Source organism: Lissotriton vulgaris, chromosome 3_1 (assembly GCF_964263255.1).
Source record: "Lissotriton vulgaris chromosome 3_1, aLisVul1.2, whole genome shotgun sequence".
NCBI lineage: Eukaryota > Metazoa > Chordata > Amphibia > Caudata > Salamandridae > Lissotriton > Lissotriton vulgaris.
Genome location: NC_141689.1, coordinates 1,521,921,287 through 1,521,941,995, shown reverse-complemented (window position 1 = coordinate 1,521,941,995; position 20,709 = coordinate 1,521,921,287). Strand labels below are relative to the sequence as shown.

The window sequence follows — 20,709 nt, the reverse complement described above, 5'->3', positions numbered from 1 at the left end:
GATGGAGGAACAGCAGCGTATGAAGGTGCAGCAGGTAACGAAGACTGCAACTGTGATTACTGCCTCCCAGTTTCAAAGTGCACACCATGGACAGGCCAAGCACATCTCCAGAGGGTGTCGAGCTGGCAGGCCTATCCACATGTCTCCTGTCCACCACTGCCTCTGGGCAATGGTCGACAACAACAGAAGGCCTCGGGCCAGGGGGATTAGCTCTAGTCTCCTCATTCAACACAGTGCTTGGCTTTCTGTCCTTTGCTTCAAGCCAGAGGTCTAGGAGCATCTGTTAAACCTGCCATTCGATGGCAAACATTTCTTCGGGCTGCAGGTGGATCAGATGCTCGACAAGATCAAAAAAGATACCGACACGACCAAGGTCATTCGTGCCCTTCAGACATCCTTCGCCCGGGATGTCTTGCGCAGGCCCCAGTATAAAGGGATGGCCAAAACTACCTCTGCTGACCAGCCCTCCACCTGCCAGCGCTAGCCGCAGGAGTTGTCCGGGTGGAGTTATTCCAGGGGAGGTTACTGGGGCAATAATACCATGGGCAGAAGCAAAGGGGACGCAGCCAAAAGGGCCGCCTCCACAAAGCAGCGGCTCTCAAGCCCTTCCCCCTCAATCTCGGTACACAACACCTGTTGGAGGAAGGTTACATTGGTTTCTCCCCTAAAGGAAGGAATTCACTTCCGACCAGTAGGACAACTCCTACATATGGCAGGGGTGCTGTCTTAGAGGTCACTGCATCCCCACCAAACTTCCACCCTACAGGCATACCCTCTTCACAGAATATCATCTCCTCCATCAAAGAGAAGTACAAGCACTCCTCCTCAAAGGAGCAGTTTAGCCTGTGCCAATATACCACTGCAGCAAAGGGATGTATTTGTATACTTTCTCAAACCAAGAAAGGATGGGATACTCAGGCATATTACTAGATCTCTGGCCTCTCAACGAGTACATCCTGTCGGAGCACTCCATATGGTCACCCTACAAGACATCAATGCCTGCATCAAGAAGGCAGCTTCATGACCGCCCTCGCCCAATTCACCCTGCTCATGGCCACTACTTGTGGTAATTGGTTATCGTTATCAGTTCAAGGTACTGCTTTTGGGTCAATACGGCCCCTGCTTACCATGGCAGCCGCTCACCTCAGAAGGAGAAGCAGTATTATGTTCCCTTATCAGGACAACTGGCTGATCAAGAGTGCAATCAAGCAACCATGTCTCACCCACTCGCAAACTACCATAGACTTTCTGTTCAATTTAGGCTTCATCATCAATACAGTCAAGTCCCACCACCAACCCCTCCAAGTCCAGCCCTTTCTGGGTGCAGTTTTCATTACAGTCATCAGGATTGTTAACCCAGTGGCTCCATGCTTTCCAACTACTACTGCCTCTTTTTTCTCCATATCGCTGCTGAACTATCAGAACAGTGTTGTGACTTCTTAGCATGATGTCATCTTGCATTGCCATAATACCACATGCAAAATTAAACATACATACTCTGCAAGAGTCCTTAGTGGCACAGTGGTCACAAGCGGAAGTCCAAAGGGACAGTTTAGTGTAGATGTAGGCCAGCACCACCCCCTCTCTAGTGGTAGAACAGCAACAGTCTGTTGTGTTGCAGGGCTGGCTCTTTCTTGACCTAGTTCTGCTAGTGACCATCACTACAGATGATTCCATTACAGGCTGTGATGCACATCTGCAACACATCGCCATCCAGGGTGTGTGGTCTTCCCACCAACGGGGTCTCCATATCAAGTACTTAGAACTGCAGTCTATCCAGCTGACACTGAAAGCCTTCTTCCAAGTTGGTACCCATCAGAACAGACCACGTGACAGCCATTTATTATCTGCAGAAACAGGGAGGCACACACTCTCTGCGGCTCACTGCGCTGTCGAGGAAAATCTGAGGTTGGTTGTTCTTCCACAGGATACATCTGCTAGCGGAGTACCTGCTGGGACTGGACTACACATTTGAAGACCTGTGTAGGAGCAACAAGCCTGCAAGTGGTAACTTCATCCTCAAGTCCTACTCCTGTACTTATCCATAGCCAAAAGCGCACAATGTCAACATTTCTCCTCTAGGCTCCCACAGCACCAGTCCATGGGCAATGGACTATGGATGAATTAGTCAGGGATATTTGCCTATGCTTTTCCACCTCTGCCATTCCTTCCGTACATGCCTCAGAAAACATCTCTCACCCTCATTCTGGTGGCTCCCACTCTAGCGAGAAAACCCTAGACTTATCAGTGGTTCCTTAGGAACTGCCCCATCAGTTAGATCTTACCACGCAGAACCAAGGCAAAATTAGGCCTCTGAACCTCAGGCAGCTCAATCTTGCTATCTTGCTCAGCAAATCCTAGATTGTTATTATCTGAATCTCCCTGCAGAATGCATGTATATCATCTGTGAAGCACGTAGACCCACCACATGTGCATGGAAGTGGAAACGCTTTGTCCACTATTGCCTTACTACACATATAGATCCACTCAAACCAGCAGTACAGGATATAGGTTTTTACCTCCTTCATCTTCCATATGCCTCCATTTAGCAGCAGTCACAACATACTTGCGAAACAGTGAGCATCCGTCCCTCTTCTAGGTCCCTGTCGTCAAAGCCTTGATGGAAGGGCATTCCACCCAGGATTCCTCCCGCCCCAGTTTGGAAAATAAATATCATACTTATTCAACTCATGAGCCTGCCTTTTGAGTCCACACACTTGTGCCCGCTACATTTCCTATCAAGGGAGGTTGTCTTTCTAGTTGCTATCACATCTTTAAGGCGTGTTAGTGAACTTCAAGCTCTTACTCTGCAAGAACCTTTCTTCCAGGTTCATAATGACAAAGTAGTTCTTTGGACAAACCAAAGTTTCTCCCAAAAGTGGTTCCCCATTCTACCTCAGTCAAACCATTTAATTCCTTGTTCTCTTTTTTTCAAAGCCGCAAACTATCGCCGAGAGGGCCCTCCATATGCTGGATGTCAAACTTGCCATCCTCGTTGACATTGATAGGACCGAGCCCTTTCGTAAAATCCAAACTATTCTTTGACAGTTTAACTAAACCATACAAAGGTCACATCCTATATGTCCAAAGGAGGCATAGCCAGATGGCTTATCAAATGTATTCAAACATGCTACGCTAAGGCAAAGAGACAACACCTTGCCCCATCCAGATTTCACTCTGCTGCTCGCAAGAAGGGGGCCTCCGTGGCCTTTCTTCATAACATCCCCAAAGCTGACCTATGTAAAGCAGCTACCAGGTCCACCACACACATGTTCACCAAACACTACTGTGTGGATGTGTTAGCATGACAGCAAGCACGTGTTTGCCAAGTAACAAACTCCTTTTCAGTCATCAACATCCCCGGCTAGCTATCGCTTACATGAGCACTGCATTACAGTTTATGCAGAGCATTGTATCTACAGCTAGACATGCCACGAATGGAATATGTTACTTACTGTGTAAACATCTGTTTGTGGCATATTATTGCTGTAGATTGACATGCACCCACCCTGCGTCTCTATAAGCTTCTGGTTGTTGCAGTCGTCTTTTCTCTTTTGCATTGTCATCTCTTCTTTCCTTTTCTATGCTCCATCTTCATCCTATCCCACTGTGTGGAAAACAATCTAACAATGGAGCCGACGCCCATACGCTTTACCAGTCATAGGAAGAGTCTTTATACCTGGTGACTCGTAAGTCTTCTTTGAAGAAAAACAATTTGCACATGTCTGAGCCCAAAACTAGATGGCAGGATATGCAGAGCAAGTGCATCTATAGCTCCACATGCCACAAATACATGCTTACAGGATAAGTAACATAATCATTACTCCGTAGTGACCTTCCTAAGGGAATGTTTTGAGTTGAAAGGCCTTCATCACAATGTCTCACCCTTTCTGTCTTAATTCTCATTAAAAGGATTGTGGTCTAAAGAACACTTGAGAAAAGCTAGGCAAGGTTGGAACTGGAACAAGAAGCAACGTAAAAGTGAGAAAAAAGTGTTTCTTTAGCCATAAATACCTTAAGGGACGTCCATAGCACAGAGCTGTTATGTTCCCCAACCTAGGCCTAAATAGCAAAGCGACCAGCGATCTTTCATTTACATTTGTCCTACCTTTCCCTACATAACGGTTCTAGCACTGACCTTTTACCCAGTTACACGCTGAATAAATGTTGATTGGTTTTCTTGAAATGAGCCTCATTTATTTTGCATGCATATTCTTAGTAAAATCGTGCACATGATGTACATAACAGGATTAACATACTCTGTATAAAAGTCCTGGTCATCTTCATCCTGGGGCGACAGAACTACTTTGCATAGTTGCAATTATTGATTTAGGCTCATTTACGTAATCATACTCACAACATATCGATTGTGGTAGGAACCCCAAGGCTATCTTTGTGGTGTAAAAGAACCATAACTTCACTATGTAACCAGAGGAGACTCTTCCACGCTGACACAAGACACTGCGGTCCCTGCACGCTGAATCTCCAACACACAGCGGTCTGACAACCCTTGCGGGGTGTCCAACTAAAGACCAAGACTGGGTCCTTCATTCTTTCCCATCAGGTAATGGGGTTGGCTCTTTCCTAGGGGATTCTCGGCTTTACACCTCACACATGCAACGTACACTTGGATAGGGTCCGCATCGTAGGAGTACCCTTGAATACTGTCATGTTTATACGCCTGCATATATTCACTGTTTTAGCACCATGGTAGAATTCTACCTTCTATTTACTTTGTTGGTGATTGCAATCTTTTACATTTACTTCTGTCTTATGATTGTTGCAGCAAAGATGTTTTATACTAGAATGACACTGGTTCAATAAATGCTTATTGAAAAGGTCCCCAACGTTTATTCTGTGCATCTCTCTGAGACTAGGTGAGAATGATTGACTGAGCGAAAAGTACTATACTGTTTCCACAATCCCTGAAGGGTCTAGGTTTGTCATGTTCGATAGTTGCCAGACACTATTTGCTCCTTGGCAAGGTTAGGGGCTTACGGTAGCACTGTGAGCTAGCTAGTCTATAGGCTGACGTATCCTGCGGGGGTGCCCTGAACCAGTCTTGGCACCAACCCCTTAGTTCATGTTGTCCAACAAATGCGCAGAACCTATGTATTTTTAAGGAACTACATGACAGAGCAACAATAAGAGCAGGAAACTAGAACCCTGAAAATGAAGGGCCACTAAAAACGAATGGGTGGACAGCAGAGTACTTAGTGGTTGCTTTCCAGAGTGGGATAGGAGCACCATGGTTGGATGCAAGCTATCCTAGAAATAAATGAATGCTTGTGACACAGAGGGCCATTATGAATAAAACCTAGCTATGAATCAGACCTATCACCTAATTCTCTCTGCCCTCATTCATTAACACAGCATACTAATCTTACTTTATTGACCAGTGAGGCAGCGAATAACGCTAGCCATTGCCAATGTCATCTTTTTTGTCAGAGCCCATTTGGCAGCACTTATAAAGGACAGTTTGCAGTATCTAGAATTATTGCGAAGCTCCAAGGTCATTAAGGCTGTTATAACATTGTTGCGCCCGTGCTGTGTCTCATTCTTGTATACCCTTAGTTTCTGTCTCTTTCATGCTCCCGCCTTCTACTTTATCTCGCCTTCTGTTGAACTGTTCTCTGTTTGCCGGTGTACCTGAGCTTCGAATTAACTTGCTTTTTAACAGGGACTTCAGAAAATCTTTGTACCAACAAATACAATTTCTTCAAAATCTAATTGACTACCCTACTCTCAAACTCAGCATTCCAATGAATGTGCTAATGTTCAAGTATGATAGCATATATTAATGCTACTTGCTGTATAGTAATTTTAGACTAACATTTTCTTTCACCAATACCTCAGATTCTGTTTTATATTTTGCAGCAGCAGAAAGAATACGTCAGTTTTAAAGATTTTATTAATTTAAATGTGATTCTTACGCACTGTTCCTTGTTCATGAAGTTAACCATTATTAATTGATCTCATTGAAATGATGGGCCCTCGCTGGAGGTGAGGATACAAAAAGAGTGACTTAGAATGTATGGAGGTAGTAATTAATGGTCACATTTTAAGCCTTCCGACTCGGCATTCCCAAGAGGGTACTAGTCACAATTAAGATATTTCTATTATAAATGTATTTTTTAATCAAACACACCATTTTCAAAGAAGTTTCAAACTTTGGGCCCTTGAATGGTTATTAATTGAAATGCTATTAATGTTGATACATTAAATATAGAAAGTGAGTGAACAACTGGCGTTATTTTAGAGTAACATTTTTTGCAGTAGTTTCAAAAGTCTTCACACAACTGACATTGTGGTTTTTTTTTTTGGGGGGTGGTATGTATTTAAGTTGGTGTCAGGTTCTGCATGCTATCTTTCATGAATCCTGCATGAAAAATGTATAGTCATAGACATGATTTCAAATCTTACATGTGATTTGTATTCTTCATTTGTTCATTTGTTTTGTTTCATTAATGAAATATGTATTTTTCCCCCATAGATATTTTCTTACCTACTCCAGATAGTTTACTTGTTAATCTGCATGAGAGCAAAGAGGTATGATTAATTAATTAGTACAATTCTTAGTTCCGCATATAAATGTATACATTTATAAATCTTAAATGTAACTTTATTTTGCTTTATTTTACAATTTTTGAAACTTGTAGTTTCACTCACAATTATGTGAGCTATATAATAGAATAATTGTCATACGTTTTGAGTCTATTGATTTCCAGTAATACAACTGGGTTGTTTTATTGTTTAAGCTCAATCATTTCCTATAAAATTGCCTCCTCTTTCTTTAATCATTTTAAAGGCTTTGTTACTCATCTCTTAATGTAAGTTCTATTAAACGATATGAAGAGGTAATTGATGCTAGTAATTTCCAAGTAGGTGTTAAAAATGAAAATTGTGAATGTCAATAAACAAGTTCGTTTTTTTACAGCTTATTGTGGATTTATTGAATGCCTTACCAAATCTCTTCACCAACACAAGGGAGACTCACAGTGCTCTAGGTCCTGCTCTGCAGGCAGCCTTTAAACTGATGTCTCCGACAGGCGGTCGCATATCAGTATTTCAGTCACAGCTGCCATCTATTGGGGCAGGAGCTTTGCAGTCTAGAGAAGATCCGAATCAAAGATCAAGTACCAAGGTACATTGATTTCTTTTCACAGTACGGTGTTTATTCTGATATAACAAGTGTGGCATGATCTTTAAAGCATAAATCCACTCTTGATTGCATAGTTTCATAATGTTGTTTGGATTTTGAAAGTCAGAACTACTTTTTTATTGTTTACAATTATTTTCTGATGGTGACTATTAACTACTGATTCCTCCCCTTAAGAATATCCCCAGTTACCAAACTAGATCTGAAGAATTGTTCAACAATATTCCTGCATGTCGATAGGTTGTATGACCGTGTAGGTCGTATAATTATTTCAAAATGTGCTTCCAACAGTGTGCCAGGGGCAATGTCTCTTTGGTGCTTGTACTCGAATTTGTGTAATAAATGTGCCCTCATGCGCCTGTAGGTTATCCATGAGCAAGAGATGAAACATTGTTGAACATAAGAAGTGGTTACAGTCAAAACATAGATCCTGCCCCCCCTCGAACTTGCTGATTGCTTGCATACTTTGTTTGATACAACTCCATCCCGCCATTTGAAATCAAGAGAGAAGGTGCAAGGGTGTTAATCTAAAGATCGTACCCCAGTAGCATCTTTTTACTTTTATCTGGTTGTGCAGCTAGTCCTGATGCACCCTGATTACCCTAGTCTTTCATTGACCCTACAGTAAATGGCGGTCTTGAAGGGCAATGCTGCTCTTCTGGCTCTCTCTAGTGTGTTTTAGGCCCCATTGAGCCACAAGGGGCTTCAGTTGGACTTCTGCTGGCAGTCCCTCTCTTGCTGCCAACTGACCCTGTGGAACCCCTTGACAGGCCAGTTCTGATGCCTGTCCTGATTATTCTACTCCAGTCCCAAGGTCCACACCAGTTCCTTTGGTACGGTTTGTGATGTCAACTTTGCCTGCGCATTCCCAGGACCCAACTCTGACTCAGGTTTCCAATCTCCAGCTGTGGTTGGCCTGCTCCAGGACTATGCTGCCCTACGAGAATACAAAAGTACAACCAGTAAATTTGCAACCAGAGTCTACTCCTCAACATAGACCTTGGTGCCAAAACTACCAGAGGCAACAGGCCTTATGAATTAGATGCTGACATGATTCTTGGTATGCAAAATGTTCTCAATGACACTGCTGATGATTAAGGGGCACACAACCTGTTCCCATCTCTCTCTAATTATGATCATGTGTCTCTCTGCTGGTTCTGCAAAATGCCAGTGGGCTGGAAACATCCTCTGAGACTGAGCCGCCAACCAAAGAAAGTGCCTTTTCCACAGTAGTTGTGCGAAGGGCAGCAGAAGTAATAAACTTACAGTTGCACAAAGTTGAAACTAAGGCAAACATATTATCTTAGATAATTAAACCAGGTTCAACTGTTCCTGATCCCCTTTTGCCATTAAACGAGATTCTTCTCTTCTTGACGCACTCATTGCCAATTTGTCCAAGCCCTGCTTGGGACCCACTGGTCAGTCGACCTGTTGCCGTGAGACATAGATCTTCCCCTTGTGGGCCAGATGACAATGCATCCTATGCCTGAAAGCCCGCAAATACAGACTTTGACGAGTAAGGTCACCCCTAGTGCCTACCCGGTCAATCCTCCGGATAGATTGTTGAACCATATTGATGCCTTTGGAAGGAGGTTGTTCTCTTTGGCAAGTTTAGCCTTAAGAACCATGAACACAATGTGCCTTTTGTGCATGTATACCCATGTTTTATGGGACATGGCCAGTGAGATTTTGCCAGTAGTCCTGGAAGACCACTGGGCCTCTCTGGCTCAAACAACACAGGATATCCATGACACAGCAAAGTATATCTTGTTTCCTGCCTTGGACACCTCAGGCCATGTTGGCAGAACTTATGGCACTAGTGTAGTGCTTAGAAGGCATGTGTCGATGCCCAAGCGTCCCTTATGGACATGCCCTTTGATGGTCCTGCATTGTTTGCAGATAAGCTGATTCTGGACTCTATCGATTTAGGGACAGAAGAGTCCAGAGCACAGCCCTGGGGGGGGGGGGGAGTTGACAGCTCAGGGTCTCCCACCAAAAGCAGTTCCACCATCAGTACAGGAAGTTTTGAAGCAAATCAATCTTGGGGATTAGCCTATAGACAGCAGAAGCTCTCTCAGCCTGTGCAGCAACAGGAGTCCCAGTCCTTTTGGGGCACAGGTCGTGGTGGGCTAGAGAACGTGGCGGAGCTAGAAAGCGTGGCGGGGCTAGAGGTCATACCTGTGGCCTAGGCCATAGCACAAGCAGTGACAGCTTTCCTCAAACACTTTCTCCCCTGCTACTGTGGTTTATGTGCAAGGAAGGTAGGGGAGGTGCCGGCTCTGAACATCTACCCAGCTGGAATATAGTTGTTCATGCACACGAGCACAAAACATTACTGTCTTGACAGTCCGGTCTGATGGTAGGGTCAGTTTGCCTGCTCAATCATGCAGGACTTTCTGATCTGAGTTTATACCCCATTCCCTGCACCTTTGGAAGGTTCTGCTGTGGTATCTGTTGTTAAAGTGAGTAATCTGCAGTTAGTAGTATCCCTCTGGAGAACAAGTTACTTGCGTTTTGTAACATTCTGTTCGAGTCATTTGGGCTGCAGATCACACACTATTGCATTAGATCACCATCTGGTGGTGGGCCCGGATGATTATACTGTGTTGTTGTCTTGGAAGTCAAGTCAAGTCAAGTCAGAGAATTTATATAGCGCACTACATACCCAGAGGGTCCCAAGGCGCTTAGAGAGGAGAGGAGGGTTACTTGTCAAATATCCACGTTTTAAGTTGCTTTCTGAATGCTAGGTGGTTCTGGGTAAGGCGAAGGTAAGCGGGGAGTGAGTTCCATGTTTTAGCAGCCAGGTATGAGAAGGATCTGCCTCCCATTGTGGTCTTGTTGATGCAAGGTACAGTGGCGAGGGCTTGGCTGGAAGAACGTAGTTGGCGGGAGGGGGTGTAGAAGGACAGTCGTGAGTTGAGGCATTCTGGTCCGATGTCGTAGAGTGATTTGTGTGCGTGGGTTAGCAGTCGGAAAGTGATCCTCTTATTGACGGGTAGCCAGTGGAGGTTTTTAAGGTGACCGGAGATGTGTTCGTTGCGTGGGATGTCTAATATGATCCTGGCTGAGGCGTTTTGGATTCGTTGGAGTTTCTTCTGGAGTTTAGCGGTAGTGCCTGCGTAGAGTGTGTTTCCGTAGTCCAGTCGGCTCGTGACCAGAGCATGGGTGACCGTTTTCCTTGTTTCGGTGGGGATCCAGCTAAATGTTTTTCTAAGCATGCGAAGAATGTTGAAGCAGGAAGAGGATACGGCGCTGACTTGTTTATTCATTGAGAGTGAGGAGTCCAGGATGATGCCCAAGTTCCGTGCGTGGTCTGTCGGGATGGGTGCCTTTCCGAGGGCTTCCGGCCACCATGAGTCGTCCCATGCAGAGGGGGAAGTGCCTAAGATGAGGACTTCTGTTTTGTCTGAGTTCAGTTTCAGACGGCTTTGTTTCATCCATTCGGCAACTTCTTTCATTCCTTCGTGTAGGTTAGTTTTAACGGTGCTGGGGTCATTGGTGAGAGAAAGGATCAGTTGAGTGTCATCCGCGTAAGAGATGATGTTGAGGTTGTGCTGGCGGGCGATGGTCGCGAGGGGGCTCATGTATACGTTGAAGAGGGTGGGGCTGAGTGAGGAACCTTGAGGTACGCCACAGATGACTTCGGTGGCTTCGGACTTGAATGGTGGGAGGCGGACTTTCTGAGTTCTTCCTGTGAGGAATGAGGTGATCCATTCAAGTGCTTTTCCTTGGATTCCGATGTTATTGAGGCGTTGTAAAAGGGTGCTGTGGCAGACTGTGTCAAATGCTGCAGAGAGGTCGAGGAGGATGAGGGCGACTGTGTCTCCATTGTCCAGTAAAGTTCGAATGTCGTCTGTTGCTGCGATGAGGGCGGTCTCAGTGCTGTGTTTTGCTCGGAAGCCAGATTGTGAGGAGTCGAGGGATTTGTTGGCTTCGAGGAAGGCGGCGAGCTGGTTGTTGACAGCTTTCTCGATGACTTTGGCCGGGAATGGAAGGAGCGAGATGGGGCGGTAATTTTTTAGTTCGGTGGGGTACGCTGTGGGTTTCTTCAGAAGGGCGGTGAGTTCAGCGTGTTTCCAGTCTTCCGGGAAGGTGGCGGAGTTGAGGGAGCTGTTGATGACGTCTCGGAGGTGCGGTGCTATGACGGAGTCTGCTTTGTTGAAGATGTGGTGAGGACATGGGTCTGTGGGGGATCCTGAGTGGATGGAATTCATCAGGCGGATTGTGTCCTCAGTGGAGATTGGGTTCCAGTCGTTAAGGGTGTTCACGGGGGGAGAATGTTCAGCAAAAGGTAGGGTGGGTTGGTTTCCGGGTTGGTTGTCGAAGCTGTTGTGGATGTCTGCAATCTTGTTGTGGAAGAAAGAGGCTAGGGAGTCGCAGAGGGCTTGAGAGGGGGTGATGTCGTTGGAGTTGGCCGAGGGATTGGAGAATTCCTTGACGATGTTGAAAAGTTCCTTGCTGTTGTGGGCGTTGTTGTCAAGACGATCCTTGAATGCTGTTTTCTTGGCCTTTCGGATTAGTTGGTGGTGAGTGCGGGTGGCGTTTTTGAAGGCGTCCTTGGTGCTAGTAGTTGGGTCTTTTTTCCAGGCCTTTTCGAGGGAGCGGCAGAGTTTCTTGGACTTCTTAAGATCATCGTTAAACCATGAAGCCTTTTTGCTGGCAGGTTTGTTTTGACGTTTCTTCGGTGGTGCTAGGGTGTCGGCGGTGTTGGATAACCATAGGGTGAGGTTGGCGGCGGCTTCGTTTGCGTTAGAAGAGTGGGCTGGGGTGTTTAGAAGGAGCGATGCGGAGATCTGGTCCGTGGTGATTTTGTTCCAGTTTCTTTGCAGAGTTGGTTGGAGATGGTTGGTGGGTTTTGGTTTGTTGTAGGTGAAGTGAACGCAGCTGTGGTCAGTCCAGAGGAGCTCCGTAGTGTGGCTGAAGGAGACATGATTGCTGGAGGTGAAGATGGGGTCGAGTGTGTGACCTGCGATATGGGTGGGGGATGTGACCAGTTGTTTAAGTCCGAGGTTGGCGAGATTGTCCAAGAGGGTGGTGGTGTTGCGGTCGTTGATCTTTTCAAGGTGAAAATTGAGGTCTCCCAGAAGGATGTAGTCTTTGGAGGGGAGCGCGTGAGGAGTGATGAAGTCCGTGATGTCTTCACTGAATTTTGCGCGGGGTCCTGGTGGTCTGTAGAGGAGGGTGCCTCTGAGTGTGGTCTTGGGGTCGATGTGGATCTGGAAGTGAAGGTGTTCAGAGTTGGTGAGATTGGCGTCAGAGCTGGTTGAGATGCGGATTGACTTCTTATGGACGATAGCGATTCCTCCTCCTGTGTGGCCGGTACGGTCCTTGCGTATGATCTTATAATCTTCTGGGATGGCAATGGTGATGTCTGGGGCGGAAGAGGCGTTCATCCAAGTTTCTGTTAGGAAGGCGACGTCCGGTGAGATGGTGTCTAGTAGATTCCATAGGTCAATGGCGTGTCTGTGGGCTGATCGGGTGTTGAGAAGGATGCATTGTAGGTGGTTGAGGTCAGGGGTCTGTGTTGTGGTCGTAGCGGAGAGGTTGTCGGTGCCGATGAATTTGCAGGAGTAGCAGGAGAAAGGTCCATGGGTGTGTCCGGGTGCGGCTTGGGCGCAGTTTGGGGCGCGACCGGAGTTAAGGGCTAGGAGGGTGGCGGCATCGTAGGTAATGCGGGGGGGCTGGGCAGCGCGAGGGACAGGGGGTCTGGCGCTGGGCGCGGTCCAGGCGCGGACGGGCGTAGACGGGCTTACCTTTGGCGCACCTTCGGCGCGGATTGGGCGCGGTCGCTGCGCGTGAACGCTGCGCGCGGGAGCTACTGTCATATATGGATAGTGGAGGGGGAGGGGCGAGGGCGTCTCAGCTGGGAGGCGGGGCGGGCTAGGTAGGAGCACAACAACAACAAAATGGAGGGCGCTTGGGGGGAATACACTTTACAGGTCGGAAAGTCGCGCTGGCAATCAGAGCAGTGCAACAATCAAAGCGGAACACAAAGCGCACAGCAGGCAATTGAAATGACACAGTTTTAAGCAGGAAGCGCTAATCAATGATACCACAGTCAAAGCGCACAGCAGGCAATTGAAATGACACAGTTTTAAGCAGGAAGCGCTAATCAACAATACCACAGTCAAAGGGAGCGACCACTCAGCTGGCAAGCATCGAGTGAGAAGAGTCTTTGTCTGTTGGATGACTCCTCCCTTAGACCGTAGTGCGCATGGGCATCAACTCCATCTTCAGATTGTTTTTTTCCGCCATTGGGCTCAGATGTGTTCATCGTTCGGTCCCGTTACCGATCTCTTTTCGAATCCATAAATCAATCAAGATACCATCGGCATCGTCGTCGACATTGATTCCGGTTATCAGCGTTGAATAGAGACTTCACTTCTCGATTCCAGCTTTCGTCGGGGCCGTCGGACCCAACTGCGCCATTGGGCCTTTGGCTCATGGAAAGAACACCCTTCAAGAAGTGCCCTCGGTGTGGACACAAATTCCCTCACACCGATCTTCATGAGGTTTTTTTTTTTTTAAGTTCAAAAATCTTTATTGATTTGTGCAAATATAACACAGCTATTCGCCTACAACCCTGAGGCCGGCAGCAAGGAACAGACTGTCATCTCTTAAAAATTACACAGCCTATTTGCCGACAACCCGGGGGCCCGGCGGCGAGTCTGGGGTAGCCATACTGATGATGACCCTCCCGCAGTCAGAGTAAATAGTAGAGCAGTAGTAGAGAACTTAATTTTCATAACAGCAAATAAACAACATAAGAAAATGAAAAACTAATAAAGCCAGTACATTTCTGCATTCTTTATCCATGTGTGTGTATCACGTATATTGAAACATTTTATTCAATCAAGTCAAATGTTTTATATATATCAGAACTGTCACATGCCTTGCAGGATCTTTGAAGGCGGGAGGAAAGGATTACATCATTTAGTACACCACATCTATATCAGTACCTTGCAAGAAGTCCGTCAAATAGCACCAATAGTCCTTTGGGCGCGATTTGGCCGGCAGTTCCTCTTCATAGGTAAGTAGCCTATCCTTGCAATAAGCCATGTCTTTTAGCCAGTGCTTAGGGTTTGGTACCACTTTACCCCCCCAACATTTAGACACTTGCCTCTTGGCTAATAGGAGGGCAACTGCGCAGAATTTACGCTTCCCAGCTTTGACAGATGATAAAAGACCCAACAGGCACACCTTCATTGAGCAGTCAATTTCAACCCCAACCATTTTCCGCAGTGTATCAGTTATCATCATCATCATCAAAACAGACTTTATTCGGTAATGTTTCAACCATAAAAGTACAATAAAAACATACAGTACATACATCAAAATTACATTGTAAATTCAGAGGATAAAAGAACTGTGATCATTACATACAGTGATTCAGTCATTGGTCCAGGCAAAGTCGTAGTTTAAGAGCCAGTTTTAAAAATTCAAGAACTTGAAGAACACTGTTGCTGTATAGCAATTGTAAGTATAAAAAGGCTGGTCGTATCTGTTTAAAATTCATTTCTTTTAAAAGAGCAATTAAAAAGCGTTTACGGGGGAATTCATAGTATTTACATAAGAACATAAAATGCATCATGTCCTGTGGAGACTTACCGTCGCAGCCACAGGACAGAGGATGTTTACAGAAGCTCTCCTTTTTGGGTCTGATAAGCAGATGTTGAAACTGATTAAATCTGAATCTTGTAAGCAGGAATTTATCATGGGTGCTGAAAGTGCCGAGTAGATAAGGCTCTGTTGTCAAACATGTTTTTACCATGATGAATTTCCTCACACTAACTTTTTGTAGCTCAGCACCCTCCCTCTCAGCCTTCTTGCGCTGGAAGAACAACAGCTTAACTGAGTCAATATCCGCCTTCACAATTCCTTCTGGGTGTTCAAATAATTCCGGACGACCCATCTCGGTAAAACATGATTTTAAGTACTTCAACCAGGGAGTGCGTGAAGCGTGCTCAAGAGCCAGAAAATCCTTGACAATTAGGTGTGTTAGGGGGATTTCCTCACATAACCACATTTTCAGCCAGCATAGCAGAGGTCGTAGGGTCAGGATATCACTCAGGTACCCTACTCCTAGTTCCTCATGTACTATGAAGTTTGAGGTGGAGGCCGAAACGCACAAAAGCCGTTTATAAAACAGATTTTCTGTGGTCTGAAGTTGTTCCCCCACCATATAGCCCCAAAGCTCACTCCCATATGCTGCGGTAGCTACAGATTTTGCTTCATACAATTTGATCATAGCAGCCGTTGGTTTTTTGCCAAGCTTTGACGCAAAGTTAAAAATGGAGGCATTAACCTTTGAAACATCACATTTTTTCTTTGCGAGTTGGGGGGCCCAAGATAGTTTAGAGTCAAAGAGTACTCCCAAATAGGAGAATGTACTTGAAAGTGGTATAACTGTCTCATCTAATTTGAAAGTATATTGTCTCTTTGGCTGTTTCCCTACCTGCATGATGAACGATTTGGAGTTGTTCACTAACAAATCCCTGTCTTCCATAAATTTTTTGAAAGCATTCAGTAACAATTGAAGGCCATTTTCAGTTCTTGCTAACAGAACCGCATCGTCTGCGTATAACAAGACTGGAATGCTTCTAGTCCCCACTCTTGGGCTGTCTGAATTTACCTCCCGTAAAACACCATCCAGCTCATTTATATAAAAATTAAAAAGGAAGGGGGCCAGTATGCATCCTTGCCTAACCCCCTTCCCGGTTCTAAAATCCTCAGTTACAGATAAATCTTGGGAATACCTTACATTTGCACTGGTGTTATTATGGAGGTCAGCCAGAAAGTTTATAATATCATTGTCCACTCCCTTATCCTTCATGGACCCCCACAGCTTCCCCCTGTTAACACAGTCGAAAGCTGAGGATAGGTCCATGAAGGCCAAGTAGACTGTGCCTTTTTTAACGATGGTATATTTGCTTAGTAATAAGAAGAGATTCAGGCATTGTGTTGTAGTCGAGCGGCCATTACAGAAGCCATATTGGGCGATGGACATGATGTTTTTGTCCCGTGTCCACTCAATTAGTCGCCGCAAAACTATTTTCACCACACCAGTTTGGCCACAGAGTTGATCAGGGAGATAGGCCTGTAACAAAGGGGACTAGCCCTGTCCCCCTTTTTAAATATGGGCACAATTGTGGATAGACCCCATGACGTCGGGCACCCTGCCCTTGAGGCTGCGTTGATAACTGCTGCGACAATCGGTGCCCAAAAATTAGGATCAGATTTGAAGAGATCCGGGGGTATCCCATCCGGGCCAGGTGATTTGCCCGCTGTAAGCCCCTCGATGCCCATCACGACCTCTCCTATACTAACATTCATACAAGGACCCCCAACAGTGCATTCATACGGTACCACATTAATATCTCCCCCCCCATACAGTCGTTTAAAGTGAGCAACCCATTCCTCTTTTGAGATGACACATTCTAACCCTTCCCCTGGATCTTTCACCAGGAAGGGTTTCTTTAGCACCGCCCAGAATTTAGCACTGTTTTTCAGTGTTTGTGGTTCCAGGATCTCAGCCCAGGCCTCATTCCTCAGTGCCTCCTTTCTTGATACAATGGCTGTTTTATATTCTTTACGTGATCTCTGGACTAATTCCTTGTTGCGAGGTTTTAGCAGTAAGGCTGCTTTGAGATCACGGGCTGCTTTGGAGCATTCCTTATTGAACCACCTTGGGCCCTCCTTACCTCTATATTTTAGGGGTTCTGTCATTGAGATAGCTATGTTATCAGTTAAGCTTTTGAAATCCAATAGAACCTGGGCTGGGTCTGAATCAACTTGGGTGCATCTGGCAATGATTTCACTGCAGTTAGTTTGAATATTCTGATATATGAGGGCCGGGGTACACATAGACCATTTTAAACGACGTCTACCGTCCGTAGCTGTAACCCTACCCTGACCTAAATTACGTCCTTCTCTTTCCACCCAGGGGCCCCCTAGATGTATAGTCAAGGGATTATGATCACTGAGTGGATTGCTATCTATAGAGAATGAACGCACAAACACTTGCATGGGGGCAGTTAGCAACATGTAATCAATAAATGTCCCCTTCCCGTGCCCTTTAAAGGTAGGGGTGCAGAAGCGCTTTGAGGGATCACATAAACTCATTGCAATCGTGAGACCATGTTCGTTTAGTAGGTTATTAAAAAGTGTCCCTTCCACGGTATGTTCTAAATGTAGACCGTTAATTCTGGGACAGTACAGTTCCAGGAGGCTTTTGTCTAGGGGATCACTACATAAATGAGTGTTGAAATCTCCCATTATCAACAAGTTGTGTGAACAATCCCTCATTGAAGTGCCTATATACTCACTTAAGGATTCGGAATGGGCGTAACTAGTAACATTATTAGTGGAGTTATAAAAGTTGATCAGACCAACCTTGCAGTTACCCGCCGATAAAACTAGACCTTGTATGCCATGATTATTTGAAGGCCTACTTACAGTTGTGCATTTCAGTGCTACCGATATGAACATTACCATACCCCCCTTTGATCTACCCCGGGTTACTGGTATAGCAGGTACAAAATATGCCTTATAGCCATCCATTTGAATATCACATTTCACTGACCAGGTCTCTTGTAAACAAATGATTTGGAAGCCCCTAATATAGGCTAACCAACTGTCATCCTGCATTTTGTTCTCTAAGCCCGCCACATTCCAACATATAACATTATTTTTTGGTGTAATTGATGGAATCACCTCTAACGTTTGTGCTACAGGCGACTGGTCGTTTTCCTGACCCTCCAAGGCCCTCAGTCAGTCACAGGCATCCAGCCCTGAAAACATATCAAATCGGTTGTGTGTAGGAATATTGTACCCTCTGTTGTTCAGATTCTCTGCATTAAAGTTTGCAGGTGGTATCCGCCAGCCATTGGCGTTTACTGCTGGCGTTTGCCACCCAGGTAGCCCACTAGTGTCATTGTTATACATATATGGTGTTGCCGAATTTGGTGTCTGAATTTGTGATGTAGGTCTGTACCCACGGAAAGTATTAGGGGGATTTTTAGGTGAGTTTTGGTCAGGCGCATAGAAATATCCCAGGGGTCGCACACAGACACTGTTTGTGTTGTAAACCAGTGAGGATGCGCGTAACAAGACTGTAGCAACGTGTTGTGGGTGCTGAAAATTAACGATTACACAGTCCCCCGTGGTTGATTTCCTTGAAGGTCCAACCCAATTTACTCTTACAGTAGATATAATTTGATCGTAGTAGTGAGATGGAAAGCCACAGTTTTTGTTTAGCCATGCCACCGTTTTGTTTTTTAATGAGTCGTGTGATTCTCCATGGGGTTGTGCTGCAATTTCCTCATAACGCGGGACATTAGTCAGCACAACCACAAATGGGACGCATTCGGGGGGGAGATTTACATTCCTAAGTCTAGCCCTCTGAGGGACCACTGGGCAATTGCCCAGGGGGGCCGGGGCAGAGGCCTGATGGGTCGGCTGAGTCACAGGAGCCGTGGGAACCGCGGGTACAGTAACAGCCACGGTTTCTTGGTTGGACTGCCTCTTCTGCTGTGTACTCTGTCCCCTGAGCAAGTGCTCCTTCACACTCCCGCCGGGAATAGTTGTAGGTGATATCACGGCTGGGGCTGGGACTGGTGCAGGGGTCATATATCCCGTCACCAAACTACCCAGTCTTTCCACCTCAGAGGCTATTATGTCCAGTTTGGACATTATTGGAGTAATTAAATGTACAATTTTAGCCTCCAGTTTACCTACTATTGTATTTATTAATTCTTCTAACTTGGTGTCAGACAAGGACACACTTCCTTCGTTAGTACAGCCCTCTTTATTGGATTCTTCCACCACCTGAATGCTTGCACTGTTAGCATTAGTGTCCCTGGAGTTATTGGGTTGGTTGACGTGAGTTTTAGATTTTGCAGACTTTCCCCCACGCCTCCCCTGAGTCTTTCTGCATTTCCTCACTGGTCTTTGTGTGGAAGAGACCTCCGGTGGTTCTTCTACTACTGAGTCCTCCTCTGAAGTGACAAGCAGTTCCACTGGATTCACTGGGTTCTCAGAGTGCACCTGTGCCTGTGCCTGTACAACTACACTAGGGACCTCAGTACTGTGTGCAGCCTGTGCTAGGATGCATTCTGGCACTTCTGTGGGCTCGTTAGATGTAATATCCATACAGGGTGAAAGACTTTTACTACCCAATGAAGCCCTACGTTCATTGTTAATTTGTGTAACTTTTTTAAACACGAAGTTGTCCAAGGTACGTAGGCCCGATGTAGATGGGTCCATAGTAATGGTGGGCATATTAGCGGGTAGCAGAACAACTATAATATCACAGTCTCGAGCAACAGTTACTCTTCAATACTGCAGTATGTAACAATGAGGGAAACAGAGTCTTACTTGTACTTCATAGTCCATGGAGCCAGGATCCGTGGCCCGACCCGACCTCTTCCGGTCTCTGAGGGCCAAAGAGGGCCCGCCCTTTGCCCGGGCTTAGCCCGGCGCGGCCCCGCGCGCTCCCGCGAGGCGGGGGGGACAGCTGAGCTTTAAGCGCCTCCTGGCGCGGAAGTCCGATGAAGGGAGAAGGCGATGCCCCAGAGACTGCTGGGATGTGTAGTTCCCGCTCAGGCTGCCGCGCTGGTCTGCGGCGACGGGGAACCACACAAACAGACTGCCGGACGACTCAGGTGACAGTGCTCCCCGAAATGCGTTCAACCCCCGCTCTGCCGGGGGGACAGCTGGGCTTTAAGCGCCTCCTGGCGCGGAAGTCCGATGAAGGGAGAAGGCGATGCCCCAGAGACTGCTGGGATGTGTAGTTCCCGCTCAGGCTGCCGCGCTGGTCTGCGGCGACGGGGAACCACACAAACAGACTGCCGGACGACTCAGGTGACAGTGCTCCCCGAAATGCGTTCAACCCCCGCTCTGCCGGGGGGACAGCTGGGCTTTAAGCGCCTCCTGGCGCGGAAGTCCGATGAAGGGAGAAGGCGATGCCCCAGAGACTGCTGGGATGTGTAGTTCCCGCTCAGGCTGCCGCGCTGGTCTGCGGCGACGGGGAACCACACAAACAGACTGCCGGTCGACTCAGGTGACAGTGCTCCCCGAAATGCGTTCAACCCCCGCTCTGCCGGGGGGACAGCTGGGCTTTAAGCGCCTCCTGGTGCGGAAGTCCGATGAAGGGAGAAGGCGATGCCCCAGAGACTGCTGGGATGTGTAGTTCCCGCTCAGGCTGCCGCGCTGGTCTGCGGCGACGGGGAACCACACAAACAGACTGCCGGTCGACTCAGGTGACAGTGCTCCCCGAAATGCGTTCAACCCCTTGCAAGAAGTCCGTCAAATAGCACCAATAGTCCTTTGGGCGCGATTTGGCCGGCAGTTCCTCTTCATAGGTAAGTAGCCTATCCTTGCAATAAGCCATGTCTTTTAGCCAGTGCTTAGGGTTTGGTACCACTTTACCCCCCCAACATTTAGACACTTGCCTCTTGGCTAATAGGAGGGCAACTGCGCAGAATTTACGCTTCCCAGCTTTGACAGATGATAAAAGACCCAACAGGCACACCTTCATTGAGCAGTCAATT

The 20,709-nt window shown here is 46.6% G+C and overlaps 1 protein-coding gene across 4 annotated transcripts in view; it reads left to right on the top strand.

The window, feature by feature from the left end:
• Positions 1 to 20,709, top strand: part of SEC24B (SEC24 homolog B, COPII component) — a 764,077-nt gene that overhangs the window by 362,999 nt on the left and 380,369 nt on the right. For all 4 annotated transcript variants that reach the window (XM_086962000.1, XM_086962001.1, XM_086962003.1 and 1 more), the window contains 2 exons: positions 6,494 to 6,549; positions 6,938 to 7,144. In XM_086962000.1, the coding sequence (XP_086818126.1) occupies positions 6,494 to 6,549; positions 6,938 to 7,144 (263 nt within the window). The remainder of the gene's footprint in view (positions 1 to 6,493; positions 6,550 to 6,937; positions 7,145 to 20,709) is intronic.